At 45.4% G+C, this 21284-nt stretch overlaps 1 protein-coding gene across 1 annotated transcript in view; it reads left to right on the forward strand.

The window, feature by feature from the left end:
• The first annotated feature begins 1116 nt into the window (after positions 1-1116).
• The window catches only part of RAB20 (RAB20, member RAS oncogene family), a 28216-nt gene continuing 8048 nt past the window's right edge, over positions 1117-21284 (forward strand). The window contains exon 1 of the mRNA XM_069883549.1: positions 1117-1332. Coding sequence (XP_069739650.1) covers positions 1161-1332 — 172 coding nt within the window. The 5' untranslated portion in view covers positions 1117-1160. The remainder of the gene's footprint in view (positions 1333-21284) is intronic.

A 21284-nucleotide genomic window follows, 5' to 3' on the forward strand; every position in this document is an offset into this window, starting at 1 on the left:
GTGCGAGGGAAGTGATTCCGCCCCTCTGTTCCTCTCTTGTGAGACCTCCTCTGGAGTATTGTGTCCAGTTCAGGAATCACAGAATCACAGAATCACTAGGTTGGAAAAGACCCACAGGATCATCGAGTCCAACCATTCCTATCAATCACTAAACTATGCCACTCAGCACCTCAGCCACCCATCTTTTAAATACCTCCAGGGATGGTGAATCAACAACCTCCCTGGGCAGCCTGTCCCAGTGGCTGATGACCTTTTCCGTGAAAATTTTTTTTCTTATGTCCAGCCTGAGCCTCCCCTGGCAGAGCTTGAGGCCATTCCCTCTTGTCCTGTCCCCTGTCACTTGGGAGAACAGCCCAGCTCCCTCCTCTCCACAACCTCCTTTCAGGTAGTTGTAGAGAACGAGGTCACCCCTCAGCCTCCTCTTCTCCAGGCTAAACAACCCCAGCTCTCTCAGCTGCTCCTCATAAGGCCTGTTCTCCAGCCCCCTCACCAGCTTTGTTGCTCTTCTCTGGACTCACTCCAGAGCCTCAACATCCTTCTTGTGGTGAGGGGCCCAAATTCTCATCATAAGAAGGAGACGGAGCTGTTGGAACGGGCCCAGAAGAGGCTACAAAGATGATGGGAGGTCTGGAGCACCTCCCAGAGGACAGGCTGAGAGAACTGGGGTTGTTCAGCCTGGAGAAGAGAAGGCTTCCAGCAGACCTTATCGCGACCCTCCAGTACCTGAAGGGGCTACAGGAAAGATGGGGAGGGACTGTTTAAAAAGCCTTGTAGCGATAGGACGAGGGGAAATGGCTTTAAACTGGAGAGGGGCAGATTTAGGCTTGACATGAGAAGGAATTCCTTCCTAACGAGAGCGGTGAGGAACAGGCTGCCCAGGGAAGCTGTGCCTGCCCCATCCCTGGAGGGGTTGAAGGCCAGCTTGGACGGGGCCCTGGGCAGCCATGTCCGGTGGGAGGCGTCCCTGGGGTTGGAACTCGATGGGCTTTAAGGTCCCTTCCAAGCCCTCGCGGGCTCCTCCGGGCCCCGGCCGCCTCCCCCGTGTCCCCTCCCCGGGGTGGGAGGAGCCGGGCCGCGGCCGAGCCCCGAAGTTTTGCTCCGGTGCCGCCGCTTCCGGGGCTTCTCCGGGCGCCCGGGGGGGACCGCGGGTGGGAGGGAGGATGAAGAAGCCGGACGGCAAAGTGGTGTTGTTGGGGGACATGAACGTGGGCAAGACCTCCCTGCTGCACCGCTACATGGAGAGGCGCTTCCAGGAGACCGTCAGCACCGTCGGGGGCGCCTTCTACCTCAAGCAGTGGGGGCCGTACAACATCTCCATCTGGGACACGGCAGGTGGGGCCCCCGGCGCGGCCAGGGGTGGGGGACGGGTCCCGGGGCTTCCCGGCTGGAAACTTGCGAGGGGTTGGCGAGTTTGTCCCTCTTCTCTTCAGCGAGAGCGGCGCTTTGCTTCTCCGCTCGGCTCGGGCGAGAACTGCCCGCTGACCCTTTCCATGAGGGGATCCCAGCGCCTCGGTGCCTTTTTTTCCCTTAAATTTGGGTCTGTCCTAGTGTAAAGGCTGCTGCTGGTGGGGTGACTATGCTTGGGACAGCTTTGCCTCCCCAAAAACTCGGGCTGCAGGAGACAACAATGTGCCCCCCTTCTTCTCCAGGCATCCCCCGTGGGTATTGGGGGCTTAGCATGTTATTTCAGTCCTCCGTGTGTTGATCCCAGCGCCTGTGTGTTTTCTTTTCCCTGAATTTGGATCTGTCCTAGTGTAAAGGCTGCTGCTGGTGGGGTGGCTGGGCTTGGGACAGCTTTGCCTTCTCAAAAACCTGGGATGCAGAACACAAAGATGTGTCCCCGTCTTCCCTGGGCACCCTCTGTGGGTACCCAGGATTTGGAGTGTTATTTCAGTCCTCTGTGGCGTGATCCCAGCACCTATATGTTTTCTTTTCCCTAAATTGGGGTCTGTCTTAATATAAAGGCTGCTGCTGGTGGGGTGACTATGCTTGGGACAGCTTTGCCTTCTCAAAAACCTGGGGTGCAGAACACAAAGATGTGTCCCCATCTTCCCTGGGCATCCTCTGTGGGTAATCAGGGTTTAGCGTGTTATTTCAGTATTCCATGGGGTGATCCCGGCATCGATATATTTTCTTTTCCCTAAATTGGGGTCTGTCCTAATGTAAAGGCTGCTGCTGGTGGGGTGACTATGCTTGGGACAGCTTTGCCTCCCCAAAAACTCGGGCTGCAGGAGACAACAATGTGCCCCCCTTCTTCCCCAAGCATCCCCCGTGGGTATTGGGGGCTTAGCATGTTATTTCAGTCCTCCGTGGGTTGATCCCAGCGCCTGTGTGTTTTCTTTTCCCTAAATTTGGATCTGTCCTAGTGTAAAGGCTGCTGCTGGTGGCGTGGCTGGGCTTGGGACAGCTTTGCCTTCTCAAAAACCTGGGATGCAGAACACAAAGATGTGTCCCCATCTTCCCTGGGCACCCTCTGTGGGTACCCAGGATTTGGAGTGTTATTTCAGTCCTCTGTGGCGTGATCCCAGCACCTATATGTTTTCTTTTCCCTAAATTGGGGTCTGTCTTAATATAAAGGCTGCTGCTGGTGGGGTGACTATGCTTGGGACAGCTTTGCCTTCTCAAAAACCTGGGGTGCAGAACACAAAGATGTGTCCCCATCTTCCCTGGGCATCCTCTGTGGGTAATCAGGGTTTAGCGTGTTATTTCAGTATTCCATGGGGTGATCCCGGCATCGATATATTTTCTTTTCCCTAAATTGGGGTCTGTCCTAATGTAAAGGCTGCTGCTGGTGGGGTGACTATGCTTGGGACAGCTTTGCCTCCCCAAAAACCTGGGGTGCAGGAGACAACGATGTGCCCCCCGTCTTACCCAGGCATCCCCCGTGGGTACTGGGGGCTTAGCGTGTTATTTCAGTCCTCCGTGGGTTGATCCCAGCGCCTGTGTGTTTTCTTTTTCCTAAATTGGGGTCTGTCCTAATGTGAAGGCTGCTGCTGGTGAGGTGACCCGGTTTGGGACAGCCTCGTCTTCCCAAAAACTCGGGGTGCAGGAGACAGCGATGTGCCCCCCGTCTTCTCCAGGAATCCTCTGTGGGTAATCAGCGTTTAGCGTGTTATTTCAGTATTCCATGGGGTGATCCCGGCATCGATATATTTTCTTTTCCCTAAATTGGGGTCTATCCTAATGTAAAGGCTGCTGCTGGTGGGGTGACTATGCTTGGGACAGCTTTGCCTCCCCAAAAACTCGGGCTGCAGGAGACAACAATGTGCCCCCCTTCTTCTCCAGGCATCCCCCGTGGGTATTGGGGGCTTAGCATGTTATTTCAGTCCTCCGTGGGTTGATCCCAGTGCCTGTGTGTTTTCTTTTCCCTGAATTTGGATCTGTCCTAGTGTAAAGGCTGCTGCTGGTGGGGTGGCTGGGCTTGGGACAGCTTTGCCTTCTCAAAAACCTGGGATGCAGAACACAAAGATGTGTCCCCGTCTTCCCTGGGCACCCTCTGTGGGTACCCAGGATTTGGAGTGTTATTTCAGTCCTCTGTGGCGTGATCCCAGCACCTATATGTTTTCTTTTCCCTAAATTGGGGTCTGTCTTAATATAAAGGCTGCTGCTGGTGGGGTGACTATGCTTGGGACAGCTTTGCCTTCTCAAAAACCTGGGGTGCAGAACACAAAGATGTGTCCCCATCTTCCCTGGGCATCCTCTGTGGGTAATCAGGGTTTAGCGTGTTATTTCAGTATTCCATGGGGTGATCCCGGCATCGATATATTTTCTTTTCCCTAAATTGGGGTCTGTCCTAATGTAAAGGCTGCTGCTGGTGGGGTGACTATGCTTGGGACAGCTTTGCCTCCCCAAAAACTCGGGCTGCAGGAGACAACAATGTGCCCCCCTTCTTCCCCAAGCATCCCCCGTGGGTATTGGGGGCTTAGCATGTTATTTCAGTCCTCCGTGGGTTGACCCCAGCGCCTGTGTGTTTTCTTTTCCCTAAATTTGGATCTGTCCTAGTGTAAAGGCTGCTGCTGGTGGGGTGGCTGGGCTTGGGACAGCTTTGCCTTCTCAAAAACCTGGGATGCAGAACACAAAGATGTGTCCCATCTTCCCCGGGCATCCTCTGTGGGTACCCAGGATTTAGAGTGTTATTTCAGTCCTCCGTGGCATGATCCCAGCACCTATATAGAATCATAGAATACAGGTTGGAAGAGACTCACCGGATCATCGAGTCCAACCATTCCTATCAAACACTAAACCATGCCCCTTAGCACCTCGTATGTTTTCTTGTCCCTAAGTTTGGGTCTGTCTTAATATAAAGGCTGCTGCTGGTGGGGTGACCTGGCTTGGGACAGCTTTACCTTCTCAAAAACCCGAGGTGCAGAACACAAAGATGTTCCCCCTGTCTTCCCTGGGCATCCCCCATGGGTACCTGGGGCTTAGTGTGTTATTTCAGTCCTCTGTGGTGTGATCCCAGCACCTGTGTGTTTTCTTTTCTCTGTGTTTGGGTCTGTCCTAATGTAAAGGCTGCTGCTGGTGGAGTCACCTGGCTTGGGACAGCTTTGCCTTCCCAAAAACCTGGGGTTTAGAACACTAAGATGTACCCCCCCGTCTTCCTTGGGAATCCTCTGTGTGTGCCCTAGGCTTAGTGCATTATTTCAGTCCTCTTGTAAAGCTGGTTACTTAAAACAAATGTTTTGGCAGTACAGCAAAGTCTGAAAAGAAATTTTTGAGGCCTTGTGAGTGCTTATCTCTAGTACTTTTTGAACCTGCTTTGCAAAATGTGGGTGTACGAGGCCATTGGGATGAATTTGCTTTCTTTTGCCCAAGGCGTGGCTAGTGACTGCAATTTCAGGTGGGACTTAGGTTCCAACTTCTGTTCATCACTTCTCGCTGCACACTGTTGGATGTCCGATCGAAATCAGCTGGTGTCAGGCTCAGACTTTCAAAGGCACACAGCTCATGAAGCATTCAGATGTGGCTCGTGCTTTCACCACAGCGATAAAATCCTGCACAGAAGGATTTAATAGTTGGAGAGCATGGGCTGCAGGTGGGTTCTGTCTGAGAGAGCAGCAAGGGGCTGCCCAACTTCTTGTTGTGGCAGGCATGACCTCTGGGATGCAGGAGGGACTACGGGTTGTGATTTGGAGTCCTAGGGTGAGAGGGTATGGACTGGAGAAGTGGTTTGTGGTCTTAGTCATATGAGTATCTTGCTTTTGGTAATTGGGTCAGGAAGCTCTGCCCTGTCACGTAGAGGGCCAGACTACCCTGAAAGATGACGGCTACAAATGTTCTTGCTTGTGAAGTGTCAAAGTGTCAAATGTTCTTGCTGTTAGTGGCAATATGAAGGATGCAGATTATACGTTCTTGTGAGACTTGGGGTGCTACAGCGTCGTGCAATATTCCAGTTTCCATTTGGTGATGAGGGAAGTTCATTTGCTGTGTCACTTCATGTCACAAGCTAGCCTCAAATGGCTTTTCCTGTCTCAGGATTTGAGAACGAGGAAGGCGGGGGGGGGGGAGGGGGTAGGGGTGAGGGAATGAAACTACCCAAGTTATGCAGAAACACTTTGTTTTGAAGGAGGGGAGGAGATGTTTCAGAGCTTTTGCATTTCTTAATCTGTTGGTATGAGTGGATGTAGCTCTGCCTTAACTGCACTTTTTATGTGCTTTGCAGTGTTTCTTTAAAAAAATCTACTTCACTTTTAGAATTATCATATTTTACTGTGGGGAGTCTCCTGTGGGCAATTGCTGCTTGTTTCTAGTAAGCCAGAGCCCTGTGGGTGATTAGCAGTGAGCTTTATTTCAGCAGAATTATCTTGGTGAGATTGTTCCATGGTGATTCCCCTTACAGTCTTCTCATTTTTCTTTTTTCTTAACATATACTATAAAATAAGTCCCTCCAAGGCTTTGTCTTATGGTTTTAGAATGTTATTTTTTTTCTTTTTTTTCAGTTGTTTATTCTTATTGCAGTGTTAGTTGAGAATTTGGGTCCCAGCTCTGTGTGGCATCTGGAAAGCTTTAGAGGTGGTTGTGCCAGGTGAAGCGCCCAGGTGATACCTGTCTCGGGAGAGAGCAAGCATTTGGAGCTCATCACCTTCCTAATGGTTGGAGCTCCCTCTGCACCCTGGAACAGGGCCACTGCTGATGCTACTGTCTGCATAGCGCTGCAGTGGAATCATAGAATGGTTTGGCTTGGAAGGGACCTCAAAGATCATCTAGTTCCACCCCCCTTGCCATGGCCAGGGACACCTCCCACCAGGCCAGGCTACTCAAGACCCCATTCAACCTGGTCTTGAACATCTCCAGGGTTGGGGCATGCACAACTCCCCTGGGTAACTTGTTTCAGTGCCTCACCAGCTCCCAGCAGCTCCCTCTGCTTCCCAAGCCTTGGTAGGACTTCTATATCGGGATTACTGACGCTATTTGCAGAGCACCAGTTGATAAGTGTTGTATTGATGACGGCATAATAGATCTTCGTCATTCTTCTTTCTTGCTGGAATTTGCGTTAAGCCCAGCCTCCCTTCTCTTGCATTTCAGAGGCAGGTCTGAACACTTGCGCCATCTCCCTGTTGACTTGCAATTCTGTTGAATGATGGCGGTTGCCAAGACTGGGCTAGACTGTGATAGGAACGGTTGGACTCGATGATCCGGTGGGTCTCTTCCAACCTGGTTATTCTGTGATTCTGTGATTCTGTGATGGGACCTATAGACTCCGGTTTACTAACAGCTCTTGTTGATCTTCTAAGAAATAGTAGCTCCCAGGGCATGCATATGCTTTCTCCTGTCTTGGTGAAGAAGGAAAGGATCTTGTGGACACTGCAATTCTGATGTCAACGAGAGGATTCAAAAGCCTGTGTTATTTATCTATTTATTTGTTTGGTTTTCTATTTTTCTTTTGTGCAGACCTCATGCCAGACTGCATATCTGCAATCCTTGGTCTGTGGCTCTTCTGTCTCTATGCGACCACTGTCTTATCTCTGCTTGGACATTTTGTAGTAAAGGAGAGTTTAAAATTTAGGGCTTTTTTGTCAGTTAATTAACCTGACATTGCTTACCACGGAATTCATATGGAACAGTTATGGGATCATCAAGTGGGGATACACTGGGTTTTTTTCTAACTGTGTGTGCTGTAGGTATACAGGTGAATCCAGAAAGAAAAGATCACCCAGGAAGTTAAAGATTCTTTAGCACAACAGTATAACAAAAGTATGGTTCAATGTTTCCACTCATCTTGCCTACCTAAATAGCAAGTTCTGACTCAAGACATTAATAGGATGCCATCCAGTGGGACCTGGACAAGCTAGAGAAGTGGACAGGTGTGAACCTCATGTGGTTCAACAAGGCCAGGTGCAAGGTCCTACACCTGTATTGGGGCAATCCGTGCTTTCCATACAGGATGGGGGACGATGTGATTGGGAGCAGCCCTGTGGAGAAGGACTTGGGGTTGCTGATTGATGAGAAGCGTGACATGACCCAGCAACATGCGCTCGCAGCCCAGGAGGCTAAAAGAAGCGTGGCCAGCAGGGCGAGGGAGGTGATTCTGCCCGTCTGTTCCTCTCTTGTGAGACTTCATCTGGAGTATAGTGTCCAGTTCTGGAATCCTCAACATAAGAAGGATATGGAACAGTTGGAACAGTTCCAGAGGATGGCTACAAAGATGATCAGAGGGCTGGAGCACCTCTGCTGTGAGGATAGGCTGGGGGAGTTAGGGTTATTCAGCCTGGGAAAGAGAAGGCCCCGGTGAGACTTGTCGAGACCTTCCAGTACCTGAAGGGGGCCTCTAAGAAACCTGGAGAGGAACTGTTTATAAGGGCATGGAATGACAGGATGAGGAGGAATGACTTTAAATTGGAAGGGGCAAGATTGAGATTTGACATTAGGAGGAAATTCTTCATGATGAGGATGGTGTGACATTGGTACAGGTTGCCCAGGGAAGTTGTGGCTGCCCCATCCCTGGAGGTGTTGAAGGCCACGTTGGAGGGGGCCTTGGGCATCCTGGTCTGGTGGGAGGTGTCCCTGCCCGTGGCAGGGGGTTTGAAACTAGATGATCTTTAAGGTCCCTTCCAACCTAAACTATTCTATGATATATGTCTTAATACCCCAGTATTTACAATGCAGAAATATGGAAGGTTTGGCTTAGAAAATGAGAGGATGCTTGGTAGTAACTACTACACTAGTTCAGTGCTCGTGTAAAATACACAATTATACAAGGTTAACTGGAATGCATGTTCTTTTTTAATGTTCTTGGTTCATGTTATGTTTAGTATGGGAATGCATGGGGTTTTTTTGTTATTTCTTATCAGCATTATTTTGGGGACTGCTATCACTATAGAAGTGTTCTCTATGTTACTTTTAGTTCAGTTTGGTTGGTTATTTGTTATTCTAGTAGTAGTGAAGCAGTTGCTGTAACAGTGTAAACCTTGATATACTGAAGTGGTGTTCGTGTAATAGAGCTTTGGTTTTACCAGATTAGACTTCAGTGATTGATGAGTCCATCTGCAGTAGCAGTGATGGATCAGAAGTTAAGTATGCATGGATGTTAGTAGTACATCAGTTTAATTGCCGATCTTCTGAATTATTTAAAATGTGTCAGTTTTTACACATCACTCTGTTGATCTTGCATTACTTCTCACTCTGTTAATCAGAAAAATCTCACGTTATTTCCAGGAGGAATTAAATTTGCTTGCCAAAGTGCTTAAAATATACGTTTCTGTGTTGTTATCACTTGATAAATCACAGAAGTGCACACCTGACCTGTTCTAGCAAGTTAGGTCTGAAGTGCAAATCATTTATTCTGGGGAGGACTCTTCACTTGACTGTACATTTACACCCCTTCTTATCTTGGAAGAATCAGCTGCTTAGTCTAGTCTAAATCTTTCATATTCTTATCTGGAAATCTGGTGAAATGGGTATGCAGAAGTTGTCAGACTTGATTATTTTTTTATGTAAATGCGCACAGCAAATAATTCAACGCTTCCAATTTTCCCATCTGATGATTATCAAAGAAGTTATTTGGAACTTGGATTCAGCTCAGGGAAACAAATAAGCCATAGATGGAAGCATACTTGGGAGAGGTATCATATGCTTACCATGTTTTTATGCTCTTTTTATTTTTTTACCCCTAGCTAACTGCTTTTAACTGTTTCTCCATTATCAGAGGCCTGGATAGGTGGTCTTGTGTCTGACCCAACCTGTTGGCTGCTGTATTACCATAGAATCATAGAATAGCTTGGGTTGTCCTCTGCCTTGGGCAGGGACACCTCCCACTAGATCAGGCTGCCCAAGGCCCCAGCCAACCTGGCCTTAAACACCTCCAGGGATGGGGCAGCCACAGCTTCTCTGGGCAACCTGTTCCAGTGCCTCACCACTCTCATTGTAAAGAAATACTTCCTTATGTCTAGTCTAAATCTGCCCCTCTCCAGTTTAGAGCCATTGCACCTAGTCCTATCACCACAAGCACTTGTAAACGGTCGCGCCTCAGCTTTCTTGTAGCCCCCTGCAGGTACTGGAAGGTCGCTATAAGGTCCCCACAGCCTTCTCTTCTCCAGGCTGAACAACCTCAACTGTCTCAGCCTGTCCTCATGTGGGAGGTGCTCCAGCCCCTCTTCTGTCTTCTAGAAATAGCCCTATCTGTCTTTTAGAAAGTGCTGACAGCAGTTGTGGAGTAAACCAAAACTTCCTGCTGGGTGTTCATGATGTGCAGCTCCAAGCTAACATGTAGCCTTTTATCTCTGGCAGGGCAAGCACATCCTGAAGTTCTGAGTGTCTTGATCTTGCTGCATCTCTAAACCTGGAATGCTCATTAACTGTTGCTGCAGCTAACAATATTATGAGAGTCTTTTGGGTGTTCAGGCACATTTTCTGGTGCCTTGAAATTTCAAAAGGAAAAACTGGTTTGTATGTTGTATATCATTCTCCTTAAGTTGGCATTTGTTCATCTGACAGATAAGTGGTACCCCCAGCTGCAAGGTTTCTTTATTCCTAGTGGTTGTGTCCCCTGTGTTGCTGGCTTATTATTAGAGCAGTTGACTGGTAAGTTAATGACAAGTATTTTATATGGTTCACTTCATGATCCTGTAATTTTCTTTTAAGAGTCTGGGTTTTGAACTTACCAACAGATAGTCGTGCAGCGTTATGTAAAGGTTAACTGGGAAAGCAAACTTCCCTTCTTTTCCTTCCTCTTATCTTAAGCCAGCTGTCTGCATGCAAGAACTGATTAGGCTATTTTATTCTGCTGATATTTAGCTCCCAGTTCATATTTTTACACTCTCAACCCCTTTATTTTGCACCTGCAGATTTTTTTTTATGACTTTTTGCTTGGAGCCGATAGAGTCAAAGGAGAAAAACATAGCCTGGAAAAGGCTTTTCTGTGGCTTGGGTCAACTGCAGTGCATCTGCGTAACGAATGCTGATGTCTCTTGTGACTGGTTTGCTGATGTGTGATGGATTTGTGCTGGTGAGCGTGTGTGAACTGCTCACAGTTTCTGATTGCCAGTCTTTCATTGGCAGCAGTACAGGTCAGTGCCTGTGCTGAGCTTTCTTGGGCTCGGTGTGAGTGTTTAGCTGGTAAGAAGTGTTAGGTTCCTCTCTCGCTTGCTCGGTTAGGCTTTGAGGATTTTTTTCTTCCTCAAAATTTATCTGTGTAGCTGTAGGCTTCCTTCTGCAAGTTTTTCTCCTGGAAAGGGAGTGGACCTTTCAGTACTTAAAGGGGGTCTACAGGAAAACTGGTGAGATCTTCATCAGTGATAGGATGAGGGGGGGATGGTTTTAAGCTGCGAGAAGGGAGGTTTAGATTAGATATTAGGAAGAAATTGTTAACTGTGAGGATGGTGAGGCACCGGAACAGGTTGTGCAGAGACGTTGTGGAGGTGTTTAAGGCCAAGCTGGATGAGACTTCGAGCAACCTCGTCTAGTGGGAGGTCTCCCTGCCCATGGCAGGTGGGTTGGAACTGGATGATCTTTAAGGTCCCTTCCAACACAAACCATTCTATGACCTGGTGAAGTTCTCGGGGCAAACTTGTGATGGGGTGTGACTCAGTTCTTGAAATATGAGATCAGCCCAGGTAGGCTGGTCTGCCTGCTGCCTTGGAGGCAAATGTTCCCATGTGTGGTGAACAACATACATGTTGGCTGTAGGCAAGGAGGAAGCATGGTCCTCCGTCATATTGAAACAGAACAAAAAATAGCATTATATGGCACAGTTTCCTCGCAAGTGAAGACTGTTAGGAGCTACTCTAATGTCCTGCTGGTTTTGACTTTTGGAAATAGAGGATTACAACAGGGGAAAAGAAGCTACAGTTGAGATGATTAGGTAGGTTAGTCAAAGCAAAGAGAAGGACTCGGGCGCACAGAATCGTAGAATAGTTTGGGTTGGAAGGGACCTTAAAGATCATCCCATTCACATGGGAAAGCCTTTCTGAACCTGATGAAATGGAGACAGAGAAGCAGCTGGGGTTGGGTGTTGCTGAATGTGTGATGAGGTATCTTTAATTGAGGAGGTTGCTGGTTGGAAGAGTTTAGGGGATATTGCCTCAAAAAGTGCCGTGGGCACCAGGGATCATTTAACGAGGAAGGTTGCTGAGTGTGTATCTGTGCTCAGGAGATAGGAACTTAACAAGACACAAGATAGAAGTTACAGAGAACACCTTGAATTTGTAGCTGGTGAGTCACCGCTCAAGGGACAGCTGTCACCAAAAGGCTTTGATTTTTCGCTTTTTGCTTCCGGGATATTTATCCCGCAGAATATGATGTTGACCTCTGCATATTAGTAGTTTGTAATTGCTGCATGTAAAGCAATGACAGCTGAGGACCAGTGCCTCATACACAAATAGCATGGTTTTCCTGGGATTACTGTGTATGGTTATAGTCTCCACATCTTGAAAAGGAAATAAGAGTGGAGGTTCAAAGGGACTGTATAATTAGCTACTTAGAAAAATCCCTTGTGTGCGTATCTAAAGCAGAAGGCGGTAACAGAGGTTTGGCTTTAAGACCACCCCTGAAAGCACGGTTTTGTTGTTAAATAGTGCAACAGATGACTTTTTTCTCCAATGAATGTTTTCTGAAAAAAGCAGTGTAACTCAAGAAGTGATTAAAAATATGAAGAAATAATGAATTGACTGGACAAATTCCTGGAGGAAGTTCTGTTTTCCATGCCTCGCACATTAAAAATAAAATGATATACAGGTAAAGTCGAAGATGGCAAATTCACTGCTGCTGAAAGTGCTTTTGTATGCCAAATAAATAGAAGTTTGGAAATACTTCCTCAGAGGGAATTGTGAAAAATACACATGAATCAAAACCAAATGGGACACAAAATTAACACTGTTTGTTTATTCAGCTATGGCAAATTCACCTTATTGAAGAAGGATTGTTGTTTTTAATGCATAATTTTAGTACTGGCTCTTGGGGAGAAAAGCTAATAGGGAAGATAATCTGCTTTTTTTTGTGAGTGCTTGATGCAGGGCATGATAAATGTTGTGGAACCTCTGCAGTAACTTCTGTATTTCGGCCCCCATGTCAAATCCCCACTTTGCATGTGGTATTTAACAATAGTGTGGAAAGTGACTGTGCTGTTCTAACCTAAGTGGGAAACTACTTGATGGTTCAGTGAGAGACTCTCATCAGTGAGCTGGGGTCTGCGTCTGGCTGAAGTCTCGTGCCACGGCACTGCAGCTTGATGAACAATAGCAACTTTGGAGTTCTTAGTAGAACCTCAGCTGCTGTAACATAGAATCATAGAATAGTTTGGGTTGGAAGGGACCTCAAAGGTCATCCAGTTCCAAGCCCCCCACTAGATCAGGCTACCCAAGGTCCATGCAACCTGGCCTTCAACACCTCCAGGGATGGGGCAGCCACAACTTCTCTGGGCAACCTGTTCCAGTGCCTCACCAGCGTCATGGTGAAGAAATTCTTCCTTATGTCTAGCCTAGACACAAGAGGTTGTCTTTGCTTTCTATTTTTAGTCTGGAGTGAGGCCTAAATTTGACGCTCTTGCTGTGAAAGGGGGCAGAGGGGCTAATATTGACCATTTTCAAGTGCATCTGAGTGGACAGTGGAAGGGAAAAGCAAAATATAGGCTTTGTCTAGTCTTTGGTGCAGGGCCTGTGTTCTTGTTCTACTCTGAAAATTTTGCTTCTCAGCTTTGGCTAATACAAAAGTTTGAAAAGTCCTCTAATTGACTGAATGAGTCTATTTTAAATCCATTTTTTAACGCCCCAGGTCCTAGCAATACTGAGAATTTTCATAATGAAGAGTCTGTGCCTTGCATCTTTCCTTCCCTGCTTAGTGAAGGAAGAGGTGTGTTTTCCAAATATCTGTCAAAATTGACTTGAAAGCTGAAACGTTGACTCTCCACTCTCTGCTTTGTAACAATATTAAAAATATGAGAGAGGTAGGCATGAATGAGAGAAATGGTTAGTTAAACTATGTAAATGCTACAGACAAAAATTCCAGACGTGGAAATGCATCTTCATGGTGGATAAGGGAGCGTGTGGGAGAAATCATAGAAAATTTCAGAAGGGCGTCCAAGAATTGGATTATTTGCTTTAGTGAAATAGGTCTCCTAGTAGCCCAGAAGGCCAAGCGTATCCTGGGCCGCATCAGAAGAAGCGTGGGCAGCAGGTCAAGGAAGAGGATTCTGCCCCTCTATTCCCTCTTGTTAGACCTCATCTCAAGTATCATGCCCAGTTTTGGAATCCCCAATGTAAGTAGGATATGGAGCTCTTGGAATTGGTCAGGAGCGCTACGAGGGTGATCACAGGTCTGGAGCACCTCTTGTACTAGGACAGGCTGAGAGAGTTGAGGTTATTCAGCCTGGAGAAGAGAAGGCTCTGAGGAGACCTTAGAGCAACCTTCCAGTACCTGAAAGGGGTGTCCAAGAAAGCTGAGGAGGGACTTTTCACAAAGGCTTGTAGTGATAGGATGAAAGGGAATGGCTTTAAATTGGAAGGGGAAAGATTTAGATTAGACATTAGGAAGAAATTGTTCACTATGACAGTGGTGAGGCACTGGATGGGTTCCCGAGGGAAGTTGTGGCTGCTCCATCCCTGGAGGTGTTGAAGGCCAGGTTGGATGGGACCTTGGGCAGCTGAAGTTGCTTGGTCTCTTCAGCCTGATGGAGAGGAGACTGAGGGAGAACCTCATAGCAGTTCACTGCTTCCTTAAAAGGAAGAGGAGCAGGCACTGATTTCTTCCCTCTGGTGACCAATGATAGGACTTGAGGGAACATCGGGAAGATGTGCCAGAGGAGATTTAGGTTAGATATTAGGAAAGAGGGTGGTGGAGCACTGGAAAGCAGGGAAGCAGTCATGATGCCAAGCCCAACAACGTTCAAGAATCATTTGGGCAATGCCCTCAGACATATGGTGTAAATTTTGGGGTTGTCCCATGCAGGCATGAGTTGGATTTGATGATCCCTGTGGGTCCCTTCCAACTCGAATCATTCTGTGATTGAAAAGTTTGGGCGTGAGGGGGAAAACACAGGGAAAGGATGAGCCAGAGTACTTGTTTCCCCAGTAGTTCTGTCTCTAGCTCGGTAAACCGTGTTGCAGGGAGCAGCAGGAAGCCTCATTAGATGTGAAGTGGTGACTTTTTCTATAGACTATGCAATGAGCTTTCCCCCTTTCCTTCAGAAGGAAGGTGATGGTGCATGGAATGCAAGTACAGGGCAGGTAGTTAGCTGTTATCTGTATGGTTTTACAATTACTTCTTTGAGCACTCATGTATGGCGAGTGCTTTTGATGTTTCATCTCACATACACGCTGTGGTGCACAAATGTCAAAACCAGGGAGTCTCATAGCCAGCTTCACAGTACCTTGGCTGAGTTGTTGCGAATACTTAGGCCAGTTTAAGTATCTTTACTTCACACTGCAACCACATCTCATGTCGTAGATGAGTTGTTTGTTTCACCACTGTTACTGTCTTGTGTTGAAGCCACTAGCCATGTGAGCTTCCAAGTGATTTTTCCTGTGGCGACGTTTCAGGGGTTGAACTGAGAGTTACCTTGGTGATTCCATGTCTTAAGTCACATTGCACTATTGCAAAACATCTGAACAAATAACCTTTGTTTGGGTCTCTGTCAAGAAAGATGCTGAGTCTGTGGTGGATACATCTGAAGCCATTAAAAATTATAGAATGGAACGAATCATTTTCTCTCCCAAATCTGACTGATGTGCTTTCTTCTAGGTGAGCACTGGGTAGAACATCCTGGGATTGATCAAAAGGCATAAATTCCTTTTCCTGCACCTATCATATTAACTATAACTTCATATGCAGCATCTGAAGATAGGACTAGGAATGAGATTTGAATTTGGTGGTTTAAACTTAACTTATGCACACAGTACTGCTGAGCGCAGAGATGGTCAAAGGAAATGAGTTTTTTTGCTCTTAATTTGAATAGATTTACAACATGACATCCTTCACTACAGGAGATCCAGGATTGCGTCCATTAGGACAATCAACTCAGGAAGCATACAAGATTTCCTGATTCTACTAACCAACTTGGGTGTGGAAAAAAGCAAATTTAGAAGGGAGATTCTTAACATCGGTTTTTAAAGGGAAGTAAATAATCAGATGTGTTTATGAATCTCCTGCTATAAGGCCCCATCCAACCTGGCCTTGAACACATGCAGGGATGAAGCAGCCACAACTTCCCTGGGAAACCTGTTCCAGTGCCTCACCACCCTCATGGTGAAGAAATTCCTCCTTCTGTCTAGTCTAAATCTGCCCTTCTCTAGATTATACCCTTTGCCCCTAGTGTCCTATCACTACAAGCTTTTGTAAACAGTCCCTCTCCAGCCTTCTTGGAGTCCCCCTTCAGGTACTGAAAGGTTGCTCTAAGGTCTCCTGGGAGCCTTCTCTTCTCCAGGCTGAACAACCCCAACTCTCTCAGTCTGTTCTCGCATGGGAGATGCTCCAGCCCTCCGGTCATCTTTGTAGTCCTCCTCTGGACCCGTTCCAACAGCAGCTCCATATCCTTCTTCTGTTGAGGATCCCAGAACTGGACACAAGACTCCAGGTGAGGTCTCACAAGAGAGGAGTAGAGGGGCACAATCACCTCCCTTGCCCTGCTGACCATGCTATTTTTGATGCAGCCCAGGATACAGTTGGCTTTCTATGGAAAAAGAATGTTTTTAATACATTATACCATTTGATTTTATTAATAGTTGGATAGAAAACCCAATCCAAAGGGGATCTGCAGTCAATAACAATGAACTATTTTTCTTCTCGAAATGTCGCTGTCCTTAAGATGTTTATTAGGTTCATGGTATTTCCTCTCTCAAATAATGGTATGGGATATTATATAGATTGACTTGATATGCGTGTAGTTACCCTTCTGCAAAAAGTCCTACAGGGTATTCTGATTTAAGAAAAATAAAAAAAGGAAAGTTGTTAAGACATATAAGGCAAAAGCCAAATAACTAATGAGGATGTTGACTCTAAGTAAACTTAAAACAGGAATAAAAATGAAGAAAAACAGGAAGCATTTCTTGTCTCTGAAGGATTGGGCAGATGCTAACTTGCTGACTCTTTATTGAGAGCTGGCAGGAATGCTTGAGCAGTGGTAGCATTTCAGAGTGCTTATTGACGCGCAGTTAGGAAGGCAGTCTCAATTAACCCTACGCATCTCTGGATTTATTTATTTTAAGTTTTAAAAATCCCACGCCTGTATCAATGTTTGCTTGAGTGAACTGGAGTCCAAGTTAACTTGCCTGTTCCTTATTGAGCAACACAAAATAACCAGTGTGTGCGGAGTGACCTCCCGGCCTCACAGCACCAGTCAAACTGTGCTAAAATACACTTGGCCCTGCATTCCTGCCTGAGCTAAGGACCTGCTTCTCAGTTTGAAAAGCAAACTTTGGGAGGGAGTGTGGCCTTTGAAGATCTTTCTGAGTGACTCTGAGGATAAGGACCTCGTAACAGCCTCAGCTTTGCAGCTGCATAGAGAAATGGGATCTTCTGTGGAAAAGAATTGTAAATTTAAGGAAGAAGTATTAATTTTCAGGTACTGGAAAGAAAAGCAAGCTGCTTTTAGAACTCATGCTGTGGAAAATGAATTGCTTTCCTGTAAGAGGGACTCTTCTTGGAGGAGCTGGATTGGTATTCTGGTGGGTATTATGACCAAAAGGCTTCTTACACAACCCAAAAGGCAAGTGTCTTACGCGGACAGGGTGGTTTTACAGCCCTGTCCTGTAACTGGCTTCTTTGTTATCTACCACTGAGCAGTATTTGACCATCAAGCTCTGCTGCTGCACGTAAGTGTTCAGTGCTATTGCTTCCTGCAGATCTCTTCCAAAGTAAATCTGAAGGGCTTTTCCCCTCCTTGTAGTTTTTTCCAATCTTACTTTTCTTTAAGATGATCATCTGCCAAAAGACCACTTCTCTTGAAGCAGCGGTTTAAAATTGTCTTTTAAACACAAAGCTTCAGAAGACTTTCACATCCATGCTTGTGTTTTACTTGGAATCTAAGTTCTAAATTCATCCTTGCACTCCGGCTCCATTTCAGTACAGGCATCCAGAAGCTTCATAAATTTAACTCGCAAGCACTCTGCTGTGTTTTCTTTTCAGGAGAGATGGTGTTGGTGCTAGATTTCAGCTGGAGTTCTGGTGGAGCATTCACTCAAGCACAGGATGATCATGTCTTATAAGTCTGGCATGCCTTCATTTTTTTTTTTGCCAGACAGGGTATATTTTAGATTAGATATTAGGAAGAGATTTTTTGATGGTGAGGGTGGTTAGGCACTGGAACAGGTTGCCGAGAGAAGTCGTGGATGCTCCATCCCTGGAGGTGTTCAAGGCCAGGTTGGATGGGGCTTTGAGCAACCTGATCCAGGGGAGGGTGACCCTGTCCATGAAAAGGGGTTTGGAACTGGATGATCTTTAAGGTCACTTCCAACCCAAGCCATTCTATGATTCTTCCTACACAACTGTGAAGTTTCAGAGGGGGAAAAAAGATAAATACTGGTATTGTTTTTTAGTTTGTGTTGTAGATTTATTCAAGGTACGGTTGCTGGACTGGTGGGGCTAAGGTCAATTCTGTTCTTTTACAAGGCACTAAGCTTCCATACAGCCGAAAAATACATGAATTGCTTGAAAGTTCTGGTCCCGTTTTCTTCACGTAAAAATAAACATTGTAGATCAGAGGCCTAAACAAAACGGGTGGTTTGAAAATGTAAGTTTTACCTAGTCTTATCTAAATTAAAACATTATTCAGGGTTGTAGAGGCGTCAATGGGATCCTTAGCTGCAATTACGTTTGGTGGTGGTTTTGGTTTATTTTTTAGATCTAGCCAAAGTTTTTTTGGCAAAATCATGCTAGGTGGTGTGCTGGGAGCTTTTTTTCTAAATCATGTTTTGTGTTACTTGAAATAATATGATTACATTTAAAACTTTGGGTAGAAAGCAAATCGGTGGAGTGAAATTGGTGTTTCTATGGCAACTTTGACTTTGAAATTAGAGTTCTTGTGAGTTTAGAAACTTAGGCTTATTTTCATTATTACAATGGTAAGTTTTGATTTAGTCTTGCCAGCAAGAAGAATAACTTTGTATTTATGCAACAGAATAAATCTCAGATACTCTTTTGTCCCAGAAAAGCTGAAGTTAGTTCATGGGCTAAACCTGGTAGATAATGGAGATCTTCTCTGATAGTATTTCTTCTCCTTTACGTAGAAGTTGTGCAGCTCTTTGCCTGGTGAAGAGTTACCATAAACATGCATTTAGCCCGAAGACACTGAGTTTTTAAGTTTCTTTATAAAAAGATGATTGCAACTAGAAATATGCAGACTAAACACAATTGTAAGTCTGCAAATGAAGACAGACTAATGGTGTGAAGTGCTGGTAACTTAACAGGTTAAGCTAGATTCATTGGGGCAGCAACATGTGTTTTGCAAGGTCCACTGAGTTGGTAGAAGATGACAGACAGCTTTTGATACCTTGTGGAGTCCCAAAGCCTAGGAGCTGTTCTGAAAAGTATACCTAGTGTTAGGAGGGATGGAAGTTGTGAAGAATTTAACTAACTTCATGGATTCAGTGAATCTCCTTTACAGTCTTGGTTGTAGAATAACGTGGAAGGGTTGGAGAAAAGAGCTCCAAGGGTGGTTAACATTTTAGAGGAATCTGCCAGAGGCAAAGAGCCTGAATATGAAAAAAATATTGATTTCTCTGGCCTAACAAGAAGGGGGTTAAGACATAGAAGGACACCTCTTAGAGAGGAAAGTAGGGGTTTTCTGTTGTTTTCATTTGTTTGGGGGTCTTTTGGGGTGTGTATGGTGGGATTTTTCCTTTTCATAGAATTGTAGAGTAGTTTGGGTTGGAAGGAACCTTAAAGATCATCCAGTTCCAACCCACCTACCATGGGCAGGGACACCTCCCACTGGATCAGGCTGTCCAGGACCCCATCCAACCTGCCCTTGAACACCTCCAGGGATGGGGCAGCTGCAACTTCCCTGGGCAACCTGTGCCAGTGCCTCACCACCCTCATGGTGAAGGAATTTTTCCTTATGCCTAGCCTAAACTTGTCTGTCTCCAGTTTATCCCCATTGCCCCTAGTCCTATCACTACATGTCCTTGTATGAAGTCCTTCTTTTTTTTTTTTTTTAAAGAGGATACATAATGAAAGTGAAAGTCTACCAAAATTTACAGTCTGAAAGCTGAAACGTGGGAAACTAATTTGTGGGATATTAACTTCTCTTTCTTTGGTTGCTCTGTAAGATATAAAATCCTCAGTCACGAGACAAAATCTGATTGGAATTTAACTAATTCATTACACAGGAGATCAGGCTCAAATGAGGAGAAAGGATTACACTTAATCTTTGGCCTTGCTCTGTGATTCCCTGCTCCCTTCTCTCGGTTGTTAAGTTGATCTCCTCTACCCGTGGGTTTGTCCCATAGACCCATCTTTGAGAACCAGTAATGTAAGCATTCACTGCCAGTTGTGGAATAACAATTAACAAACTGCTTTTCAAGGCTGCATTAGAAAAAGTGTATTGGAATATCTAAACTAGTTCATGACTGAATAATACCAGATTTCACAAGATGACTGAGGGACATTATAATTGAGATGTGGGTGGGAGGGTTTCATCTGCAGTACTCAGCTTTTTTGGATGTAGCAACGGGTTCATCTGCACCAGTGTAACCTGCTAGGCATCTGCTGCCTTTAGAAAGTGAAACTTTTACTTAAAAGCGCATTTCTCCATAAACTTATCACGCTGTTAACTGTCAAAAAGCATAGCAATTTTTTACCCACGTTTCAGTTGTGGGTTCTTTAAAGGTGTGCTGCGAGTTGAAGCTATATTTCTTTTCAGTAATTTCTTCGGAACATCAGAAAAATGTTGTGAGTAGACGTTTATTTTGAAGCTTGTACCAACAGGTGCCTAGAGAGATAACCTTGTTGGAGGATATGAAATTAGCTGTGTAGTAAACTTTTCAGTATTTTCTGTTTCATTACTTTTATTAAACCGGTTTTCCTGTGTGCCCTTGTGCTGAAGAACAACATACGCAGGAAGTAGTCATCTAAGATGATCCTATAGACTGCTAACCACATCTTTTGGAGTTTGGCATGTGATAACTTCTCAGTGTGCTATCTGTCCTAACAATAAAAAGCTTATTGAAGTGAACGTCTTTCATAGAATCGTCGAATGGTTTGGATTGGAAGGGACCTTAAAGACTATCCAGTTCCAACCCCATGCCATGGGCTGGGACACCTCCCACTAGATCAAAATGTCCAAGGCCCATCCAACCTGGCCTTGAACACCTCCAGGGATGGGGCAGCCATAACTTCCCTGGGCAACCTGTGCCAGTGCCTCACCACACTCATGGTGGAGAAATTCTTCTTTATGCCTAGAATAGGTTGTGGTATCATTGCTCTGGGTGTGTATAGCAAACAATTAAAAAAGGAAACACAGCCAAAATAGATTTATGGGTATTTTTTACTGATGAGAACCATAAAGAACAAGCATATTAATAGTAGTTGCTGCTGTCATTTGTTTTAGATGGCTGTGGTGAATTTGCTTTTGAAAATGCTGTAAACTAGCAATAAGCTTGAATCTGAAAAAAAAACAGATAAAGCATTTCTATTAGCAAAGCTATTAATCCCTTTAAGGGAAGACTCATCTTTCACAAGGGAGGTGAAGTGGCTGGAGTTTTAAGCCATAATATTTTACATACTAAATATTTTTTGATCGTGCTGAAACATGTCCTGCAAACCTAATCTATGGTATCTGTTATTTTTAGTTTTGTTATTATATATAACGGGGAGGGGAATGAAGCAGACTAAAGGAAATCTGAATATAGCTATTTTTC

Source organism: Phaenicophaeus curvirostris, chromosome 1, assembly GCF_032191515.1.
Source record: "Phaenicophaeus curvirostris isolate KB17595 chromosome 1, BPBGC_Pcur_1.0, whole genome shotgun sequence".
In the NCBI taxonomy this organism is placed as follows: Eukaryota; Metazoa; Chordata; class Aves; order Cuculiformes; family Cuculidae; genus Phaenicophaeus; species Phaenicophaeus curvirostris.